Genomic DNA, 21,352 nt, shown 5'->3' on the forward strand with positions numbered 1-21,352 from the left:
TGTATGTTATAGATATGGCAGACAGAGATAAAGGTGAATTCCACCATTGTTTAAATAAGTGGTTCAATGTGATATTTGTGTTCAGTGGTGGTGATAGGAACCAGACGTCCAAAGTGTTTAATCACTCTTAATGCTTCCTCACAGAAATTCTGATTATAGATTAAGACTGAGGTGTTTATCTGCTCACTCTACTCAACAATCTGATGGAAAAAATCTCCGTCTACATGCTCACTACAAGTAATCTGATCCAAAATTCATAGAGTACTCACTCCAGTCAGAGTGAGATGAGCAGCAGTGAGCAGTGCTTGTGTTTTTAATCACTTTAAAATGACATCAGACTCAGGAAAACGTCCTTCACATGTCCTTATTAAAGAAGGCCGAGAGGAAGACGTCGTGTTCTGAGACACATAAACTGGACGTCCGTCCCACCGCCGTCTTTTAAAGATCAGAGCATAAACTTCGTCTCCTCTGCAGACCAGTTTCTGCTCCGCCATGTTGGACGGTATAAACTTTCACTATGACGTGACGAACATGATCAGAACGTACTTAAACTTTCAGATTGGGAATGTAATCAGATACAGGCGTTTACACAGATATTATTCTTCTATTTAACGGATCATTTACAGACACTGTATTCCGAATGGCCTCAGTTGGACTAGTCTATTCCGACTGAGGTGTAAACATTGACTACTACACAGTTTTCTTTACTGCCAGTTATTCTGATTAAACTATTAGTCGGAATATTAACGGATTACTAGGCTGCGTGTATACGTGGCCATTGTGAAAAGGTTTTGGAAAATTATAAATATATAAATAAAATATGTTTAACCATTCATGGTGGAGATGTACAGGATACATACAGGATGTTGTAAGGCAAAATAGTCCCCAAAGAAAACACACATTTTCAGATTTGCCAGTATTGAGTAGTAGATAAGATGGTAGAAAACCTGTGACCCCTGGTTTCTGTCACCACCACTGTGAAGACACCAAGTAAGTTTCTTTTGAACGGAGCATTTCAAATCAAACAAATCTGAATGGCTTTGTTTCACATTGAGTTATGCAGACATTTTGAAAACTCACTAAAATTCCCCTTTAAATGTATTTATGAATGTTCAAACCACTTTGTTCTTCCAGAAACTCATAGAACTAAAGCTGTTTTAGTGTGGTAAAAGGGACGCTGACTGTTTGTAGGCCTGGATTTGGTAGCAACATTCTTGGCAACCCTCTCAAACTTCATCCTCCGTTAACTGATGAAACACACAAAAGCAAACACAACCTAAGTTTGAGGACAGGACATTTTAGTGCCTCTAGTGTCCTCTGACCACCCCTTCCACTCTGACTCTGCATGTCCACTGATGTGAACTGTCAGCAGGTGTTTGTGTGTCTGGTTTTACTGACTCATGTCTGTCTCTCAATCAAAGCTGCATCTTTTCTGTTCCTTCAGGAAAGCAGTCACTGTGATTCGGAGTCAGTGTTGCTCTGCAGTTTGAGCAGATCGGTCGCTCTTCAGCGGCTGTGTGCTTTTAGTGTCCTGTCAGGTGTCCGGTTAGATTAATGCTGGTGAATGGGCTGTGAGTGTGTTTGTGTGTACTGAGGTTGAATGCAGCACAGACCACAGCAGTGAGTGTTGATCAGTAATGCGGTACAAAATAACTTGTTACAGTAATGTGTAGTAGTGAGTGGTGTAACGGTGTACTGGTTACTGTAGTTCTTAAGGTAGTTTTATCCTAATTCTTTTTACTGGTATGCCTTGATTAATCACAGATAACTCAACATACACGCAATTCAAACTGTGCTAATGTTATCCCACTTAGCTGAGTCAGTGATGTTTCAGTCCCGCTCCCGCCTGCACAGTTTCGTCAAGGCGAACTGACGTCCAATAACTGACACAGTCCATTCACAAACACATCCTCTGCTGAAATAACACAGCAGTTATGGTCATCAGGCACTGCAAGTTGTGGTGGATGCCACAGATTCTTACAGACCCTTGGAGGGGTAGTACACTTTGTCTTGAGACAACAGGCTTAAACACCCAATCTCTTGGAGTTAGCATTAGCCTAGCATTGACACTAGACCTATTGCCATGCTTCTGTTTTCTCTCGTACTGTCCAAGGCAGCACCAGCATTGTGGTCTCAGAGCCTGGTTGGCTAAACTGATGGACGGCAGAAACTGATGTCGTGAATGACTTATTTACCAAATTCCAGCAGCGTCTGACGGTCAGACTCACAAAGTGTATAGGACGCATGTGTGAGAGAAATGACTTGAGAAAGTCAACAAAGCTGAAGTTGTCATCTTGGTGACCAGCTTCTTGTTCCACCTTAAATGGTAACAGGAATTCTAACAGGAAGCTGGAAAGGAAGAAGCCAAATTCAACCTCGCAGAAATTCAAAGTGAAACAGCATTTTGAACCTTTTTTGTGAGGCCCAGAGGTTTTGAAAGCAATATTGACACGGGTTCATCGGTATGTTGTTCAGTTCTGTTTTGATTATTTGCACAATAAAAAAGCTATTTTAGATTTACTAAGGTTGTTTAGCTTAGTGAAGGTGTCATAAATTCGACAAGAAATCTGTGGAAGCTTCTCATCACACTAAAATAAAACTGATGGGTAAAGATCCCCGTGCTGATATGAAGCATCCCCAACCTTATTTAAACAGAGCAGACCAGATTTAACTTTAAGAACTGTAAACTTTACATTTTATTCTTAAAAAGTTTATTGTGAAGTGAGTTTTTGAACTGATTGCCTTTTTTAGGAAGTAATGGGTAAAGTATCCCATTACAGTTTGAGTAATTAGTAATTCATAATGGGTTACTTTTGTTGAGTAACTATCCCAACACTTAATGATATCACAGTAGTGAATACTTACTTCATAATATATTCCACTGACACAGAAAGTGCCCAGCAGATCCATGAATCACAATGTGTGGATCACCAGTGACAGTTTAAAGGGACACTTTGGCTAAAATGAAGCAAAAAGAAGAAACCTTGAGAGGAACCAAGACTCATAAGGGGAACCCATCCTCCTCTGGCCGACACCGGTTAGCAAACAACAACAAAAGAGCAAAATGAGCAGAGAATCAGGTTTTAACATTAGTATAAAATATTGAAATACAGCAAAGGGGAAAAACAGGTGAAGCACTGGCTGTGATTAAATAGTTCGAGTCTGTGCAGCAGCAGCAGCATCAGGAGGGTCAGTTCATGCAGGTGAGGTTTGCCCAGCATTGTACAGCAGGAAGCTCCATGGTGGTCAAACTGGTCCAGGAGGCGGGCGAGCAGTGGGCAAGCAGTGGGCCCCTTCCACAGCAGTGCCACAGTAGTCTCTAGAGATTTTCCTAAGATCTAAAAGATGAGAAAAACTCCCTTCTGATGATGTGTCTTGAAGGTGGGAAGAGCTTTTGAAATGCTACAAGCACTTTGAGGTGGATGCTTATTGACTTATTTATTTTCCCACTGGCTGGCTCATGCAAATATCACGTCTGTATTTATTTAAATACCTTTAGTTGTTATTATATATGTATATAAGTAAGTTATGTATGCCAGTCATGTTTGTACATTGTGTCAGCAGAGAACAACCTGTGAGATCCGAGAGAGTGAATGTGCTGATGAAGTACAGTGTCCACTTCACTCAGCAGCTCCTCTGATGTTGATGTGTGTGTATGGTTTTTGCTGCTTGCTTTGCCTCTGGATCTCACTGCAGTCGTGCATGTATGCGTGGTTCTTTCTCCAGGCTGGCGTGGGTGTGGCGCCCTGGTTGCATACCTGCTGCTCTCTCTCTGGCCCGGAGCACCGTCTTTCACTCCTCTTTGACTTTTTTCTTATTCTCAGGTTTTCCAGCGACACTCTAATCACAGCACCCCCCTCTTGACCTTCTGGTTGTTGTCAAAGCAAACATTAGCGTAGAGCAGCTGAAGAGTGGAGGCTTGTTATTAAGTTCACTTTTCTCCAGGAATGTAATGATATATCTGCGCTCTTCGTCATATTAGACGTTTTATTTGAATTCTAAAGCAGTGGCGTCTCAGCTGCTGCCCAAGATTGATACGCTTTTCTTGGCTTTGCTTTTTCCCAGTGCTCTTTTCTGCGAAGCACCAAATAGGGGCTCATTACGTGTCGACATAATATAAACTCCCTTTTCCAACAGGTACAAATTCAGTCCAAGAAGCTTGACCTTAGTCACGTGACCTCCAAATGCGGATCACTGGACAACATCCGCCACAGGCCAGGTCAGCAGATCAGCTCACACATCATTTAATAAGAGATTTCTGGTCAAGTATGATAAAATATGCCTTGTCATACAGATGAACTTTTCCAAATTACTGCTCAAGCTGTGAAATACTGTTTGGCAGAGCAACAGCACCACCTGCTGGTTATATTTTTAACTGCATTCAGTCAGACTGAATGTACTGAATACTGTACAAATGGAAGATATATGAACACACAGACCTTTAAAATTACAAACTTTTTATGTATTACAAATAAAATACATGCTTAGGCCATCTAAATGCTCTGACATTTGATATATATATATATATATATATATATATATATATATATATATATATTTTGCTGTCGGTTTTGTTCCGACAGCAGCGATATGTATATATATCGCTGCTGTCGGAACAAAACCTCATATTTCCAAAATGGTAACTTTACAGGAGAAGGAAAAAAGATACTTTACTTTTAATGTAAGTCAATGGAACCTGGACTTTTTTACAAGTAATTTTGAGTTATTTCTTTTGGTCCATTCATCATGAAATTTACACACAGTGTGAAGGCAAAAAACTGAAAAATACCAAAAAAGGAGATATGAGGTTTTCAGCAGCGATATCCTAACCATGGGAGAAACCATTTAATTTGATTTAGGCTTTGGGCACTTAGAGTTCCTCAAACTGAAGAAGTAATGTTACCTAAGAAGTAGACTCAGAGGTCCTCAGGTGGTCTGATTCTTACAGAATGGGTTAATTATGGTCTATTATTTTTTGTCCATTGTCTTGGCTGCTCTACACCAACAGGGGGCGGAAATGTGCGCATTGAAAGTGTGAAGCTGGACTTCAAAGATAAAGCCCAGGCCAAGGTGGGCTCTCTGGACAATGCCCACCATGTGCCAGGGGGAGGACATGTACTGGTGAGAGATCCACAGTACGCGACTTCAGCTTTAAAGCAATCTTTCAACAAAAAGTCATGTTTTATGCTTTGTTCAAAAATGTTGACAGTTAGTCTTGCACTGGTGATATGTAGTGGACGCATGTGACCAGGAGTGAAAATCGTACTTTGTTACTATACTTCTGTGTTATACTGGGATATTTGTACTTTACTTGAGTATTGATAAAACTGAGTACTTATACTTTCATTCTGTTACATTTCGAGGAGGAAAAGTTTTTTTTACTCCTTCCTTTTTCATTTAGACCTTTAAAGGACTCAGTACAAATCTCAAAGATTTGATATTTCTATTGCTGATCAATCAAGTTTCTGTAAATTAGATTTATGTTTTTTGTTTTTATTAAAGCTTCCAACCAAATTCATATCAGTGTAAACTGAAACTGCCCCCAGCTGTTCTCATGCATCTTTGTGTGAGGGGTTGTACCACCATATGTAGATAAACACAGAAGTCAGCTAACTTGAAACTTGTCTTTTCTGTACTTTTGTCCATTTTCTGTAAATTTTGTAAAATGTGTAAACACACTACGATTCAGGCTTTGAATCACTCAGAGGTTTGGAGTCAATTTTTTTAATAAAATAAAGCCAGTTTCATTGAAGAATAATAGATAAAAAATGTGGAATATTATTAAGGACCTACATAGCTGTGAGAAATACACTTCAGCTGTGCACAGAACAATCAGCAGAGCTGTAGAAGGTTCCATAATAATTGAGAAAGCTGCATAACGTCACGAATGACGTTCTAGTAAAATTAAAATCCAGAATGTGTGGTCTCGACATAACCAAAATTATTCTAAACAAAGAATTACAGTGTGTTATTTTTCATTTGATAATTATTCGATCCCAACATACTTTCATTAATGAATAAATCTGCATTATATAAGTTATCATATTTAAAATAACCAAACTTACTGATATGACTACTAATTACAAATTTCAATGCTAATATACGATTTTTTTCCCAAACTGTCACTTTAAAGCCAATATTAAATATATTGCCTTATAATTACTATAATAACTTAAAACGTAAACTTAAAATTTGCCTGTACTTTTGTCCATTTCTTTGTAAATTTTGTAAAATGTGTAAATACACTATCATTCAGGCTTTGAATCACTCAGAGGTTTGTTTTCAATGAAATAAAGCCAGTTTTATTGCAGAAAAAATGGATAAAAAGTGTGTAAAGTCCTGTTTTAAGCTACTCGTAGGAAGCTATGCAGGTTCAGCTGTGCACAGAACAATGAAGAGAGCTGTAGAAGTTTCTATAATAAGCGAAAAAGCTGCATAACATCAAGAATGAAGTTCTAGTAAAATTAAAATCCAGAATGTCAAGTCTCAAGGCACAAAACCAGACAAAAATGACTCAAATTATAAAAATACTCCAATTATTGAATAACTCTATTGATATGACGAATGATCACAAATGTTCGAATGATTATATATGATTTTTGCCAACCTGTCACTTTACGGCCAATATTGAATATATTGCTTTATGATTATCTTATTTGTTCTCAATAATACTGAGATACATCATTTTAAACTTATGGCATGTATTGACTCTCCCTGGTCTTGTCCACCTACGTTCCAGATCGAAAGCCACAAACTGACGTTCCGTGAGTCGGCCAAGGCGCGAGTGGACCACGGGGCGGAGATTGTGATCCAGTCGCCCGGCCTTTCGGGCGGCACCTCGCCCCACCGCCACAGCCACATGTCCTCATCTGGCAGCATCAACCTGCTGGAGTCACCGCAGCTGGCAACGCTGGCTGAGGATGTGACCGCTGCCCTGGCCAAACAGGGACTGTGAAACCCCACCCATTATCCCCAGCTCCAAGACACCCAGCTACAGCTACCACTCAGCTATCTCCTTCCCTCTGTCTCCAAGGGGGGAAATTATAAAGCAGGATTTCTCAGCTAGATAACTAAGGAACACATTGTTTTTCAGCCTAGTCTTTATCTGTTGCATTGTTACCCCTGACAGTTATTTCGACACTGCTGTACTTAGAAAACAACACAAAACTAGCCTAGCAGACTTATAATAGAAGCCAATGGGAGGTTGCACCATTTAGTGGGGTACCTGCCCACTGGCTTCTGTTATAACTGTGTTTAAAGTCAATGTTTTTTCTGTTATCTATAGTAATCAACTCTATATTACAGAAGAAAAGGATGGAGATTAAGTTGAAAAATGCTGGAATGTTCCTTTAGCCCCAAAACGTCCAAAAAGAGTGAAGCTAATCCTGGACAATCCAAGAATTTGGCTCAAGTTATCCAGCAATACTGAGACATCCTGCTTTGTGAATCACCCCCGACCTACAGTAGTCTCCTCTAGTGGTGTAGTAGTGGTGGGCAGCAGCCCTCTGACCGTTTCTGAAAGACTTGCACCCACTCCCCATCCCATCCACATCACACACTTTATCTGTCGACTCAACAACAGCAACCTCCTGGAGCTGGACTGGACTTTATCTAGGAAAGAGGATAAGTGGGAAGAAGATGTGGATCAATGTTTGGAGTTTTATTTGATTTTGTTGGATTGTTTTTGTCTAAAAGTACCTATTACTTAGCTTAGAGAGGTACCAGTGCTTTTATTCTCCCTGTTTACTGTGTGAGTGGCTCTTTAATTTGATTTTTTTACAGTCGTGTACAGATACTGATCTCCGATCAGGCTTAGCTATTGGTACGCATTAGGAAGAGAGCACCAGGGGCTTTTTCTACAATGGACAGGAGGTCACCTGACCATTCCATGCAGCATTATTTTACGCAGTTCAGTGCATGGGGTCTGAAAACACACGCATCCCGAAAGCGACCTAAATATGCTCACCCAGCCATCGATACGACTACGATGTATGTTAATATATGTATAATTACACCGATTATTTGTCAGCAGCATCTTAAAAAAAACACATATAGAAAACATTACACCTTCTATAACTTGTATCTGTACAATTGCATTATTGCAAGTAAAAAAAAAAAGAAAAAAATTAGAATATGGTATGATGAGCATGTGTCAATTCTAGGACAAAAAGAAGCTATTTTCTATTTCAAACGAAAGGATTTTAGTAAGTTATTTGCCGAAATCATTGGATAAAATGAGCATTTCATGTTTTATAGATATTAGTGACAACGATGTTACGCTTGTTAATAATTTCAGATGACTGTGTTGCCATTGCCCAGGGGTCCAAGCACGTAAATGCGAGAACACTGCGTATTCAGAAAAGGAGTAATTGAACTGGATTTTGGACGACATCTGTTCAGTATTACACCATGAATGAAACAGTATGTGCCCTAAAACGCTAATGCAGATGATCGGAAAGCTCCTGGTGGGCACGTCGGAACGCTTAAAGATGAAAACGTCGGCTCTTTTTAGTGCAGAAAGCCAGTGGCCACTGTCTACGTACTTCAGACTGCACATGGTCCCTCTGGGCACGCGGCTGTATGAGCAGCTTTGTGGACAGAGCTGTGGTTCTTATTTAATTATTCATTGTAGGGAGCAGCTACTCTGGACCGTCAGTCAGACCCTCCGTACTCTGCCGTGTTCGACTTTAGATGCTTAGGTTTGCTTTACATGTAAACTTAGGAGGTGGTAAAAGAGACAAAACAACACAAAAAAGAAAAAAGCTACAAAAAATCCTCAATAAGAAAGGTTTCAAAAAAAAGACAAACTCACTCATCTCGCAACAGTTTGATAAAAGTGCTCCTGTATATTTTTTCCGTCGTCATTTGTGGCATCCCTTTCTCTTCCCCCCAGAGCTCCTGTTGTTTGTTGGCTTCTGTGTTTTTCTGCACCCCCTTTTGACCCCCCCCCTCCCTCTCCCTCCCACAGCAACTGTAAATCTATTTAAAAAGTCCTGTAGATGTATGCAGTTTTTCTCCTGTTGATGATACGGATTACAAATGCTCTTAACGACAATAAAAACAAAATGGCCAAAAATGAAAAAGCCCTCGGCTGCAGTTCATTTTGGGGTCCTTGTCTAGCTGGCTGTGTTTTATTTGATGCCGCTGCGAGCAAAACAGGTCTGTCATCAGGTTAATCTTTCACAGCATCTGTGTTAATGTCCTAAAGCAGGGGACCTTTCTTTGGGTGTAAAAATATTTCAGGACCCCTTCTCCCCTCTCCTCTAAGCCTCGCAGGTCGCCCCCCAACACGCACAAGAGTACACATAACAGAAATTACAGAAGATTCTGGGTCTACTCGCTTACTGGATCAACCACAAATCTTTAGCTTGGTGCTGAAAACTATCGGTCCACTGGCTTGATAAGGTCGGCACCCCGCTGACTGTTTGCCACTTCTAGTCCATCCTCGGACCACCCAGATTACTATCCTGCATACGAGCTCTACCTAGTTTTTAATCTCCTCAAACAGATTTTAATTTTAATTTTAATAAGAGCCTTTTATTTTAGAAAATAAACAATAAAAACGATGAATATTACTAACAACTGAGAAGAAAATAATGATGACTGGGCCGGATGTAAAATGATTTACATAGAAAATATTGTTGCTGATGTTGAGCTATATTAAAATTATTTACTAAGCTAATTTACAAAGTATAACTAAAGAAAGGAAGGAAGGAAATTCAGTAAATTGGACTGTGAGTGGAAAATGGATAAGTGGAATTTTGTCTAATACTGTTCTTAAACACTGGTGGGCCGCCTGGAAAACGCTGAGCAAAACACCAATGGGCCGCCAGCTTTGCCATCAGTGGGCCAACAGTGGCCCACTATCTTCCTGCTATCAGGGTACAAGTGTGTTGGTCAATTAAGACCCTCCCTCAGTAACAAGATCACCCAATAGAAATTTATAATCAGCGCTAGTCTGTCTCTGACCTGTAGGTGGAGCCATTCAGCAGCACCTGCATGCAAATTATTTTCACTGTTTCATAAGTTATATGACCACGACCCCCAGTTTAAGAACCCCTGTCCTAAATCGTAAATACAATCAATATCTAAGTCCCTGTATAAATCAAATAGAACATCTTTAAATACTTTACAGTGCAGTTTGTCACACATAAAACAAAATAAATAACCAAAACACTCAATCCTTTCAGACTGTACAACAACTGGCAGTCCCTCGGTAGAACTATGCAATATTTGTTTTCTTCAATATTTTGATGGAAGTGTGTAAGATTTACAAAACCAAAAGCAAACTGGATATTAGTCTTTGTGGTGAACAAGCAATCAATATTTATAAAAGTGTGTTTTTATTGTGGCAGTTTTACATGATTTTTTCATACAAAAACCTGTAGTTGTTTTTTGGTGAGGATTGTTTTCAGAGCAGGGAGTTCCTTCCTTTTTCACTCCTCATTGCTCACTAGCAGCTCAACACAGTCACAACGTTCCACACTCTCAGTCCCAGTTAATGCAAAACTGATAAGTGGGGAAAATTATTTGATAATGTTAATTAAAATCCAACTTCCATTCCATCTACAAAATGGCCACTAGCCATGGAGGCCTGCAGAAAGAGGCTACACAAAAGGAGAACAGATGTGCTCAACCAGCCACATCTCAACCACTCCAGTCAGACCCCTCTGTCCAGGTCCAGCTAAATCACCCCAACATCCTTCCTTTATTGAGAAGGAAAACCCACTACTGAAGATCACAGGCAGAGTTGGAACTGTTACCTATAGACACAAAGCAGGTCTACACGGTTAGAAATAAAGGTTCTGTGCAGGTACATTTCTTGTTCATCAAGGTACAAACAATGTAAATGTTCCCTCAAAGGTACAACAGTGGTTTTAAGGTCCAGGTGTGAACCTTAAGTAAGTTTTTCCAGGTGAAAAGTTTGTATTTGTACCTTTTCATAACCGAATATTTTAAAACAGAACAATAAAATAAAAGCCTGGAGACGAGACGGGGTGTGTGGAGTCAGTACAGCTTAGAAAATATAATTTCAGTGGATTATGGTACAATTATGTACCTTTGAGGGTCCCACCCCAGTGACAAGAGGGGTACTGCCCCAGTGACAGTTTCATACCTTTATTTCTGAGAGTGTAGAGTCTTCCTCAAAGATTGTACTAATAATTCAGCCAAAAATCCAGCTTACACAAATTTGACCTCATCCCAAGTGTGCTTGATCAGCTGATACATGTTCAGTGTCTGAATTTTGCTTTTTTTAGGGACTATGAGGCTAATGTAGCCCATTTTTATAGATGACAGTATGTCACACAGTGACAGAGACCACATAAGCCTGCTGAACAACTTGACAGGGTTTGAGACTTTGTAGCCATAAGCTTCCATTACCTGTTAGCTACATTGGTCTCACAGCTCCACTGTAAAACTATAAAAGTAAACTTCAGACCACAAACATTCATGTCTTGGTTGATTGACTACATCTGGGGTAAGAGGGCGATTCAATTCTAAATGCCTCACGTACAAGGCAGCTCTGAAGTGCACCACTGTGATCATCTGATAATGTCCCATATACTTAAATCCACATTGGAAACATGATTGTAAGTGTTGTGCACAACCAACTCACCCACCTGCTGCACCCACCTGCGTTTCAATTCGGCCTGCGTTGCTGTGGGCAAGAACGAGAACCTGACAAGGGGTGTACTTTGTGAAAAGTTTATTATGAGAAATGACAGAGGCGAAAAATAAATTAAGACTCTGGGGAAAGGGGGGGTGGAAGGGGAGGGGTCAACAACCAGTCCACAGTAGAGGCAGTACATGTAGCACCTTCGGACTTGCGATCCAGACGACAAGCAGTGTATGAGGAGGAGCAAGGTGTGTCCTGTCGTTGAGGGCAGCCGGGGCACCCCTTACTCCCTCATTACTGCCCCACTGTGGAGAGATTCGCCCCGGCGCAAGCAACAGGACAGCAACTGCTGCAAAATCATATCGACGGCTTCCAAGAGTGGACATGAAAAAGGACACAAATAGACAAAAAGAATGGCTTAGAGTTGACGTCCCATAGTCCTTTTTTTTTAATCCATTTCCTCGCCGGTTGGAGAAACAGCGCGTGGACGTCCTGACACCATGGGGTCGGGAGAAATAGATGTGCTTCCTCAAAACTGTTACCGCTTACACTGACAGGATGTGTTTCACAAAAGCTAAAAGGAAAAAAAAAGAAAAACTAGAATGTAAAACTATAAAACAACCACTTTTAATATTGCCTAAGCAAATAAAACAGCATTGAGTGCAGATCAAGCGTGTCCAACAGCAATATTAAAATCATTATGTCGCATATAATGTTCTCTATAGAGCAGGAATCACCAATCTTGTCCATGAAGGGTCAGTCAAAACCTGAAGCCACACTGGCCCACTGTGGATAAGATTGGTGATCCCAGCTACACTGTTAGAAATAAAGGTTCTGTGCAGGTACATTTTTCATTCATCAAGGTACAAACAATGTAAATGTTCCCTCAAAGGTACAACAGTGGTTTTAAGGTCTGATTGTGAACCTTAAATAAGTTTATCCAGGTGAAAAGTTCATATTTGTATCTTTTCATAACGTAATGTTTTAAAACAGAACAGTAAAATAAAAGCCTGGAGACGAGACGGGGTGTGTGGAGTCAGTACAGCTTAGAAAATATCATTTCAGTGGATTATGGTTCAGTTATGATCCCTGACTAAAGGTACTGAGATGTACCCTTGAGGAAACCACCCCAGTGACAAGAGGGGTCCTACCCCAGTGACAGGTTAGCACCTTTGTTTCTGAGAGTGTAGAGTAATATATTCATTATAATACATGCAGAGTAACAATCAAGTCCTCCTGAAATACTGACCCTCATAGTTGACGCAGCCATTCTCATCCTCCTGGCCTGCCATGACGGCATCGACCTCAGCCTCTGACATTTTCTCACCTGTCAATCATTTATTTAGAGCAAATGAGCCACATCCAAAATCATATCCTAGTGCACTGTACATCACATAGCAGGTACTTATTACTTATGTAGTGGGGGGCACACATTGAGATTAAGGGTGATGCCCCATTTCCATCACAATAGTGACAAAAAAAGCATGTAAAAAAGTCTTACACAGTCTTAATTCATCTGAAAGGACATTGGTTAACAGGATTGTGTTCAATGCATAAGTGAAGGCAAAATGCAAACTTAAATATACAAAAACCTTTAACACTGAAATGCTGTGTTATTATTCTGCCATACAATTTTAATTATTTTAAATTGAAATGTATTAAATTGTTTAATAATATTGATAATTTGTGAAATTATTTAATAATATCCATAATTAAATACATTATTCAAGCATTAAATCATTTAAATGTTATACTATTGTAATTACATTATTAATTACATAGATATGTACTGAATTAAATTCACATTCGATTTACAATCTGCATCAACAGCATTCAAGTCTGCCATTCTGAATTTGTTCAGCTGCAACTCTGAATGTCAAGCAGTGTGAAACACATAGAAAACTTTAAACAAAGGTTTTTCTCATCCTGCAAAATAAGATTGTACACTCAACAATAACTTGACATCACATTTAAATCAGATTAAAATAATTCTCTGCTTAGAAAGAAGCTTACTAATATGGCGTTGATTAAAAATCTATATTTTTTATTTAATTAGCTGCAAATGAGAAGTAATTGAGATAAAATTGCACCGTGTTATTTTTCTATAACTTTTAAAGAAACATTGGTAACACTTTATTTGAAGGCTACCTACATAGGGACTACATAACACATGTATAAGCACTGAACAACAGATTTATGAAGCAATATTTGAGTATTCATGACCAGCTTATGCTAAAAACCGCAAGATGACATAAGATGTTCTACGAAGTAAGTGAGGTTGCTTTGGTATAAGGGACCTTAATCTACAGTGAGGGACATTTGTTCCTTTATAACACTATTATGAAGCATCATTTTCATATTTCTACATGGGTTAAGGTACAAAACCCTTCGTTAATACAATGTCATTTTCTTCAGCTAATGGTATCTTGTGATAACTGGCATAAGCTGTTCATAAAGACTCAAATATTGCTTTATAAATACATTATTCAACCCTTCTTTATGTAAGTAGCCTTCAAATAAAGTGTTACCGAAGCTTTTAAGTGACTGATTCAATAAAAACATCAAAGAAGATTTTTTAATTAAACTCTAAAACTGATTTAAATCCAAAAGACCAATTTGTTAGATGAGTTTGTGTTGCAGTGTCGCGTCCAGATGCTCACCCAGCGTTGAGAGGACAATACGCAGCTCAGCGCCCATCACTGTGCCGTTGCCCTCCTTGTCGAAGACGCGCAGACCCTCAACGTAGTCCTCGAAGGTCCCCTTGTTTGGCTTGTTGACCAAATACTGCAGCATGGGCAGGAATTGCTCGAACTCCACCCTTTTGTTGGCCATCTCTGTGGGGAAGAAGGAGCACGGCAGGGGTCAGAGGTGAGGAAGTGTGGCTGATTATAGATCATGCAGTAACGTAAGTTTATATAATTGAATAACTTGCACACGAATGAAACACTAAATATTACAGAGGACACAGAGACAGTGAGGCAATGCTGATGTTAAAGTAATGACTGGACCAAAAATCTAATTGACACAGTTTCCCTCTTAGCCAAAATGTAGTCGATCAGCATATTAGATGTCTGAAATTTACTTGTGTTGCACTGCAAATGTGAGGTTAATGTAGCGAGTGATGGAACAAGCCAGCATGTAATGAAAGCTTATAGCCACCAGTTCATCTGATGCTAACTGCAACTTCAAAATCACCTCAAACCAGGTTGAGTTATTAAATAGACCTGCTTGTGTGGTTTCTGAGAGTGTATGGCAACTCTAATATCTATAACAATAGACAAAAGTAGAGACAACTTTCAGGTTATCGGGTCAACAAGTAATGAAGGCCTATAGCAGCCAATCAGCGCTGTGCTAACCAGATTCCTAAATCATTACATATTTGCCTTGACATATCAGTATGTCATACAGATTCGGTTGTAAACAAGTTTTTCTTGACATTATTAACAAACCAATGTGATTTAAGGCAAATGTGTAATATTTTAGTCCTGCTAAACGAGAGATTTACTGGAGAAAGAAAAAAACCTACTTTACTTTTAAGGTAAGTCAATGGAACCAGACTTTTTTACAAGTCATTTTGCGCCGTTTCTTTTGGTCCATTCATCATGAAATTTACACACAATGTGAAGAGCAACAGGCATTTTTAAATTATGTAAAAAACTGAAATACGTCAAAAGTGGAGATATGAGGTTTTATTTTGACAACAGCGAAATGTGATACTGATTAAAAATCAATATCTCATTTTTTTAATTTACTTCAATTAGATGTGAACGAGAAGTAACTGATATAAATTGAACGGTGTTATTTTTGTATAACTTTTAAGGAAACATTGGTTACACTTTATTTGAAGGCTACCTACATAGGGACTACGTAACACATGTATAAGCACTGAACAACAGATTTACCAAGCAATATTTGAGTTTTGACCATAAATAACCGCAAGATGACATAAGATGTTCTATGAAGTAAATCAGATTACTTTGATATAAGGGACCTTAGACTAAAGTGATTTGTTGTATTTATAACATTACTATGAAGCATCATTTTCATCTATTTGCAGGTCTATTTGAGATTATTTAATCACTCAACCTGGTGATTATGAAACTGGTGGGTCCATTATTTATTAGCTACGCTCTGCTTTCTGTAAAAAAATGTAAACCGTATCTTGACTGATCAACTAAAGGTAAAATTGTGCAAAATTGTCACTCAATCGGCTACAGTTTTTGTAGTTCTTGTAGTTACAGAGCCATTGGTTCATACCTTCAGGGCCGGGGTTGCCCAGGATCTGGTTGACTTCCTTGTTGGTGGGGTTCTGTCCCAGTGCACGGCAGATGTCGGCAATCTGGTTGTAGGCCACCTTGTTGTCACCCACTCTGTCGAAAAGGCCAAAGGCTTCCTTGTAGTCTGGGGTAATAAAAAAAAGAGAGAGACTTTAGGCTGTGTAGGTGTTTAGATAACTGTAAATCGCGCTTACCAACAAAGTTTGGGGATGCTTTGCTTTCTTTTCACATTTGATTTACTTCACAGTTAGAGGAAGTAAGACAACCTACATAGAAAAGTTTTGTTTACGTCATTTATGAAGCCCTTAACAAGCCCAAGGCTTTATTACACACTTTTATAAGCTAAGAACAGCTCAGCCAGTTTGCACTGAAGTCCCTGTAGTTACTGAATAATGAGCCTTTGCATGAAATAAATCTGGAATGTTAATGGGTTAATACTTTGGGTGTATTTCTCAGCTTCAAGGTGCGAAGAGTTTGTTTTGCCTAAATAAATGTTGACAGGTTTCTTTTATGGACTATTGTAGACCCCTTTCTGCAGGTCTCCAAGTCTAATATTTTTATTAATATTAGCAAATAAAATAGTTTAATTCAAAATCTAATTAAAAAATGTATGTATTTGTTAAAAAAATCTATTTTAATTTGAAATATATTAGAACGCAAAGCTGAACTGAGGCTCAGTCTGACATGTTTTTTTCTGCCAACTGTGAAAAAGTGGTTGAAAGCACATATTGTAAATTGTTGGACCCAAAAAAGGTTTAACCAACTACAGAGTTATTATATCATAAACTTTACTGTTTAGTAACGCCATAGGTTGTCCAGTCCAGCTGAGTTATTCTCAAGTTATAGAAGTGTGTGATAGAAGTTTAAACATCTAAAAGGTTTGAGTGCTAATGAGTGCTGATCTCACAGGAAGGCCATAAAAAAGGGCTTTTGCATTACTTCCAAAGGCCTGTCATTAATATTTCCATGAATATCTACATATGATATTGTTTTCCTCAAACCTCATCAGTCTGTGAGGTTACTGCCAAAAAGCAAGATCACTTGTATAAAATATTTTGAAAAGCTAGGCATTCCCAAACTTCAGTGGCTTATTTCTAAAATTCAATCATGCTCATTGAGCCATCTGCATTTTCCAAAAATATATTTCACTCCTAATTAATTGCAGCCATTGGAATTAAATGTGTAAACGTAATTATGGGCCCAGTGATCTTGAATGGGATGCCTTTGGCAGGTTTCCCAACACTAAAGTAAAACCTTAGGCCTCCTGTCAATCATGACCTGCCGGTCAGGTTAGTGGACAATGTGTGCAATGTCGGAAATTTCACTCATTGACCCCAGCAAATTAAGAGCGACAGCTGCAGACGTGCTCGCTGAGGGTCTTCGCCGGGCGATAACGAGGACGAGCTATTTCAATGGGCTTTTCCGCGGGCTCTCTGGAAAGTGAGCCGGAGAAAGATTAATAACTCAATGCGATTTCCGCGCACGGCCGTGTGCCACCGATGACCAGCCTGGGGGGAGGCATTTAATGCTCCGACTTGGAACCGATACACGCTCCCAAGAATATAACTCCGTCCATATAAAGTCACTAAGACGTCTGAGTGACCCGCATAAAACCAAGAATGCTGACTAGAGCGTAACTAACACCCAGCCTGAAGACTGCCTGACCTCCCAATGGGCAAAGGGGGCATTCTTCAGCTTTACAAACAGCCCTGACCATTGACAATGGTCCATTCCAGGCTAAAGGTTGGGTTTTTTAATGGCATAATAAAAGTACATTGTCACATGCCTGATATATTGAGACTGATTTCAGCGGCTTTAAAGAGCTGCAGTTTGCTTAAACTAACTCCAGCTTAGACTTGTTCTACACAAGCAATGATTTACACATTTGATTGCCATTTATATTTGACTTATTCTTTATTTCATTCATTCTTTTGTCATCTATTCATTCATTCATTAAGAGTGTACATTGAGAGCCAATGTATAGCCCTAAGTCTTGTTTGTGAGTCTTTATGTGGGTAAACTTACCCTCTAGCTGGTCTGGAGTGAACTCCACCTGCAGAAGAACAGAGGAAACTTAAATTCATTCAATTAACCTCATCATTTCTTGAGATTCCAGACTTTTGCATCTTAACTCACATTTTTCAAAAGTAAAAACCCAAAACATACTGTAATATATGTATAATAATCTACTCAGCAACATATACACACACGCATACTTGTATGTCCGTTAAATACTAAATAGGAGAGCACTTTACTGTAAAATTGGATGTTTTTGTACAAAAATGAGTTGGATTCCTACTTTAATTGTCAAATGCAACACGATAAATAACGTCATATCAGAACTCATAACTTTGGAAAACGTTCTGTGTATGAAAACACAAAAATGTAAAAAAGTGTCATAATATGAAAATATCAAAATTTGGTCAATCAAGTCTTCATAAAAGGCTCAAGCTCTTAGATGAAGCCCTGGAAAATGTTGTGTTGACAAAGATGACCGAATTGTCATTCATTATTTCATTATTTCATTCATAGAGCCAAAAATAATGTGTTAATTAAGTGTTATTGCACTTTTGAAATGCCTGAAACGGAAAAAGGGGCATCAATCACTCCTAATCACTTCTTAGAAGTAAGTCATGAGGAACGTGTATGACTTGCTTCGTGAGAAGCGGAAAAGCTTAAGTCTCAGTGACGGAGGTAAGGCTACACCTCTGCATGTGCTTAATTTAGTTTCTTCTACAGTGGTAACCTGACCAAGGGAGGTCCATCTTTGGCTGTCTTAACCTTGCCCACATTTGGTTACATGCCGCACTGCAACGTGTCATCACTGCGATATCCCGGTCGCTAAAAATCAGCAGTGGGGGGGTTGTGGAAAGGCTTAGTTTGATGCAGAGCTGCCTAATCCAGCACCGTTTGGTGATTTTCTGTTCTAGCGCACCTACTAAACTAAACACCTACTAAACACCTACTAAATCATTAACTGCTGAGTTGAACCAGGTATGTTTGAGCAGGGAAATCACCAAACTTTGCTGGACTAAGGCCCTCCCCGACCCAGGCTGGGACACCCCTGGATTAATGATTCTGATTAGTCACCAATTCGCCAGCAACTTCCACTGAACTATCCATGGTGCTGAGTTTTTCCCTGACTATATGCACACCTTACATTTCTCACCTTACAAGCAGTGCTTATATACATTTACTACCATAAAACATGAGCCTCATAAACCCCAGGCGTGTACAGCTATAATATTAAGGACTTATATTTAGTGACAAATATGCCAGCTATGTTGTCAGAAGGATGAGAGTTTTAATACTTATAAAACAATTAATTATAAATACACAGGTTTTAAAACTACACTGTTTCACCTGCGTTAACTTGTGTAAGAGCAACTCATGTAACAGCTAATTTCCATGACTGAATCATTTTAACCCTGCCCATCCCAGCCCATCCCAGCCCACCCATGCCCACCATATGAAGCTGTAGCATGTAAAAGTTAAACTCCACAATGGATTTGTTTTACCACCACAGTCACAAATCTATAGCTCCCATGCTCCTGTATGAAGCAGTGTAAAAGCGGTATGTATTGTTACCTTGACTGCAGACAGGTCCACTGCTGCTGCTTTGGGTTTGGCTGCAGGCTCAGCTGCTGGGGCAGGGGCAGGGGCAGGTGCAGGCTCAGCCTTCTTTGCTGGCTCGGGCTTCTTTGCGTCCTTCTTGGGTGCCATTTTTTAGCCAATGACCTGTGTGGGCTTCAGAGTGGACCGCAGCTTGGAGGACACTCAGCGCTTTCACTCCAAGCCAGAACGTTTATATATGCCCCTCTTTTACTCCATAGTGGCTGTGACAGGGAGCAGAGGGGGCGGATTGGGCTGAAGGCTTGACTCACAGGCTCTACATGGCCATGGGGGCCGAGCCACGAGACGAGAAGGAGGAGCCCAGCGCCCCAGTGCGAGCGGGAAGGGAGGATGGTGATGAATGAGGTCGAGCTGGGTCAGTAGGTAAGAATCGGAGCAACTCAGTTCAGGCTCATTTTATGTGTGTAGTGTTGTTTGCAACATTGTCCCAAAGCAGCTGTCCAGAAATGTGGATCTAGCCCCAAATAAGTAGGCTGAGCACAACAGTGGCAGGAGATACCCAATAAGAGTGTGAGGAAGGAACACTGAGGGCATCCAAAACTTTAAAAGAGAAACTCTCTAAGAACATGAGGAGGAGCAGCTGAGAGGAACCAAGACTCAAATGGAGAATCTCCCTGAGATGAAGAGGGAGAAACGCTCAGAGGAACCATGACTCAAAGTGAGGAACTTCCTAAGAGCATGAGGATGAAATGCCGAGAGAAACCAAGACTCAAAAGAGGAACCCATCCTCCTCTGGGCTGCATGGGTTAATGCAGTTAGGATACAAGTTTGAAAAGTATCCAAGGAATATGACACAGAGGCATTGGATCATATGGAGGGAAGATCTGCCTGATAAGCTAATGACTAATATTAAAAGTCTCTGCTGTTAAACATGAACTGCCCAACATTAAAGAAAGGTGTATGTCAACTTCCTCTGTGACTAATTCTTAGTTTCAGTGTGGGAGTTTAGCTGGAAGGCTAAAATTTACATGCCATAATAACAAATTGATGCACATGCTCACTCCAGCTCCAGACGGGGCGGGGCGGTCCAGAGTGATGGCATCCCAACCATGGGCCAGTGTCAATTTTTATGTGGTCATGTGTAAACAGTGTCTGAGTAGTGATGCAGTCAGTGATTTTTAGAGAGGTTAAGCAGTTGAAGAGGATTCCCCTAAGATAGCAAACAATGTTATGAAAAATTGAAAAATAAGTCTGAGCAGCAATTATAGGGGTCCAAGCACTAGAACCCGGTTAAGAGACAGTCATAGTTCCAGAGCCAGGAAATAATACGCAGACATGTTTCTTTTCACTGCAGACTCAAGCTCATGTTGTATGAACTGAACACTCCTCATTTACACCTGTATGTCCCTTGTGGTTAAGCCCACAACAACTGAGCTTATGATGTATGTACTAATTGGATGTTTAAGTGCCTCTCTAAAATGGGCACTGTATGGCTATAAACCTGATCACACATTTCCACTGCCAAGTTACCCGAACTGCTTGCTGAATTCAGTTACCCTTCTTTCCAGGGTTCCAAGCGTGCCAAACTCAGACATACGTATAGAGCTACACTGTCAGAAAAAAAGTGCTGTGCGGGTACATTGTTCATCAAGGTACAAACAATGTAAATGTACCCTTAAAGCTACAACAATGGTTTTAGGTCCAACTGTGTACCTTAAATACATTTTCCCAGGGAAAAGATACATTTTTGTACATTTTCATAACGTAATGTTTTAATAACAATAACAATAAAATAAAAACCGTGGTGGTCATGATAGGGCATATATCCTATAAAAATATAGAATTTCAGTGAAATATGGTACAATTATGTTCCATAACTAAAGGT

At 39.7% G+C, this 21,352-nt stretch overlaps 2 protein-coding genes across 2 annotated transcripts in view; one reads left to right on the forward strand and one right to left on the reverse strand.

The window, feature by feature from the left end:
- map2 (microtubule-associated protein 2) overlaps positions 1 to 9,083 on the forward strand; it is a 222,915-nt gene extending 213,832 nt beyond the window's left edge. Inside the window, exons 18-20 of the mRNA XM_036577613.1 lie at positions 4,138 to 4,219; positions 5,009 to 5,121; positions 6,740 to 9,083. Of these exons, the coding sequence (XP_036433506.1) occupies positions 4,138 to 4,219; positions 5,009 to 5,121; positions 6,740 to 6,955 (411 nt within the window). The 3' untranslated portion in view covers positions 6,956 to 9,083. The remainder of the gene's footprint in view (positions 1 to 4,137; positions 4,220 to 5,008; positions 5,122 to 6,739) is intronic.
- A 2,607-nt stretch (positions 9,084 to 11,690) lies between these two features.
- myl1 (myosin, light chain 1, alkali; skeletal, fast) lies at positions 11,691 to 19,703 on the reverse strand. The gene is made up of 6 exons (XM_036577620.1): positions 19,483 to 19,703; positions 17,920 to 17,947; positions 15,875 to 16,018; positions 14,278 to 14,451; positions 12,867 to 12,944; positions 11,691 to 12,191 (listed from the first exon to the last, which is right to left on the reverse strand). The coding sequence occupies exons 1-6, from the start codon at positions 19,615 to 19,617 to the stop codon at positions 12,163 to 12,165; spliced, it is 588 nt and encodes a 195-aa protein (XP_036433513.1). The 5' UTR covers positions 19,618 to 19,703; the 3' UTR covers positions 11,691 to 12,162.
- Positions 19,704 to 21,352: the final 1,649 nt, after the last annotated feature.

Source organism: Colossoma macropomum, unplaced genomic scaffold (assembly GCF_904425465.1).
Source record: "Colossoma macropomum unplaced genomic scaffold, Colossoma_macropomum, whole genome shotgun sequence".
Taxonomy (NCBI): Eukaryota; Metazoa; Chordata; class Actinopteri; order Characiformes; family Serrasalmidae; genus Colossoma; species Colossoma macropomum.

What these genes read in the sequence shown, in the direction of transcription:
- myl1 (XM_036577620.1), bottom strand. Translation starts at nt 19,617, where the DNA reads ATGGCACCCAAGAAGGACGCAAAGAAGCCCGAGCCAGCAAAGAAGGCT. An exon ending in TATTGTCCTCTCAACGCTGG is followed by an intron (nt 12,945 to 14,277) that starts GTGAGCATCTGG and finishes AATGATTGACAG; the next exon opens with GTGAGAAAATGTCAGAGGCT. An exon ending in TGGCTGCGTCAACTATGAGG is followed by an intron (nt 12,192 to 12,866) that starts GTCAGTATTTCA and finishes TTTTCCTTTTAG; the next exon opens with CTTTTGTGAAACACATCCTG.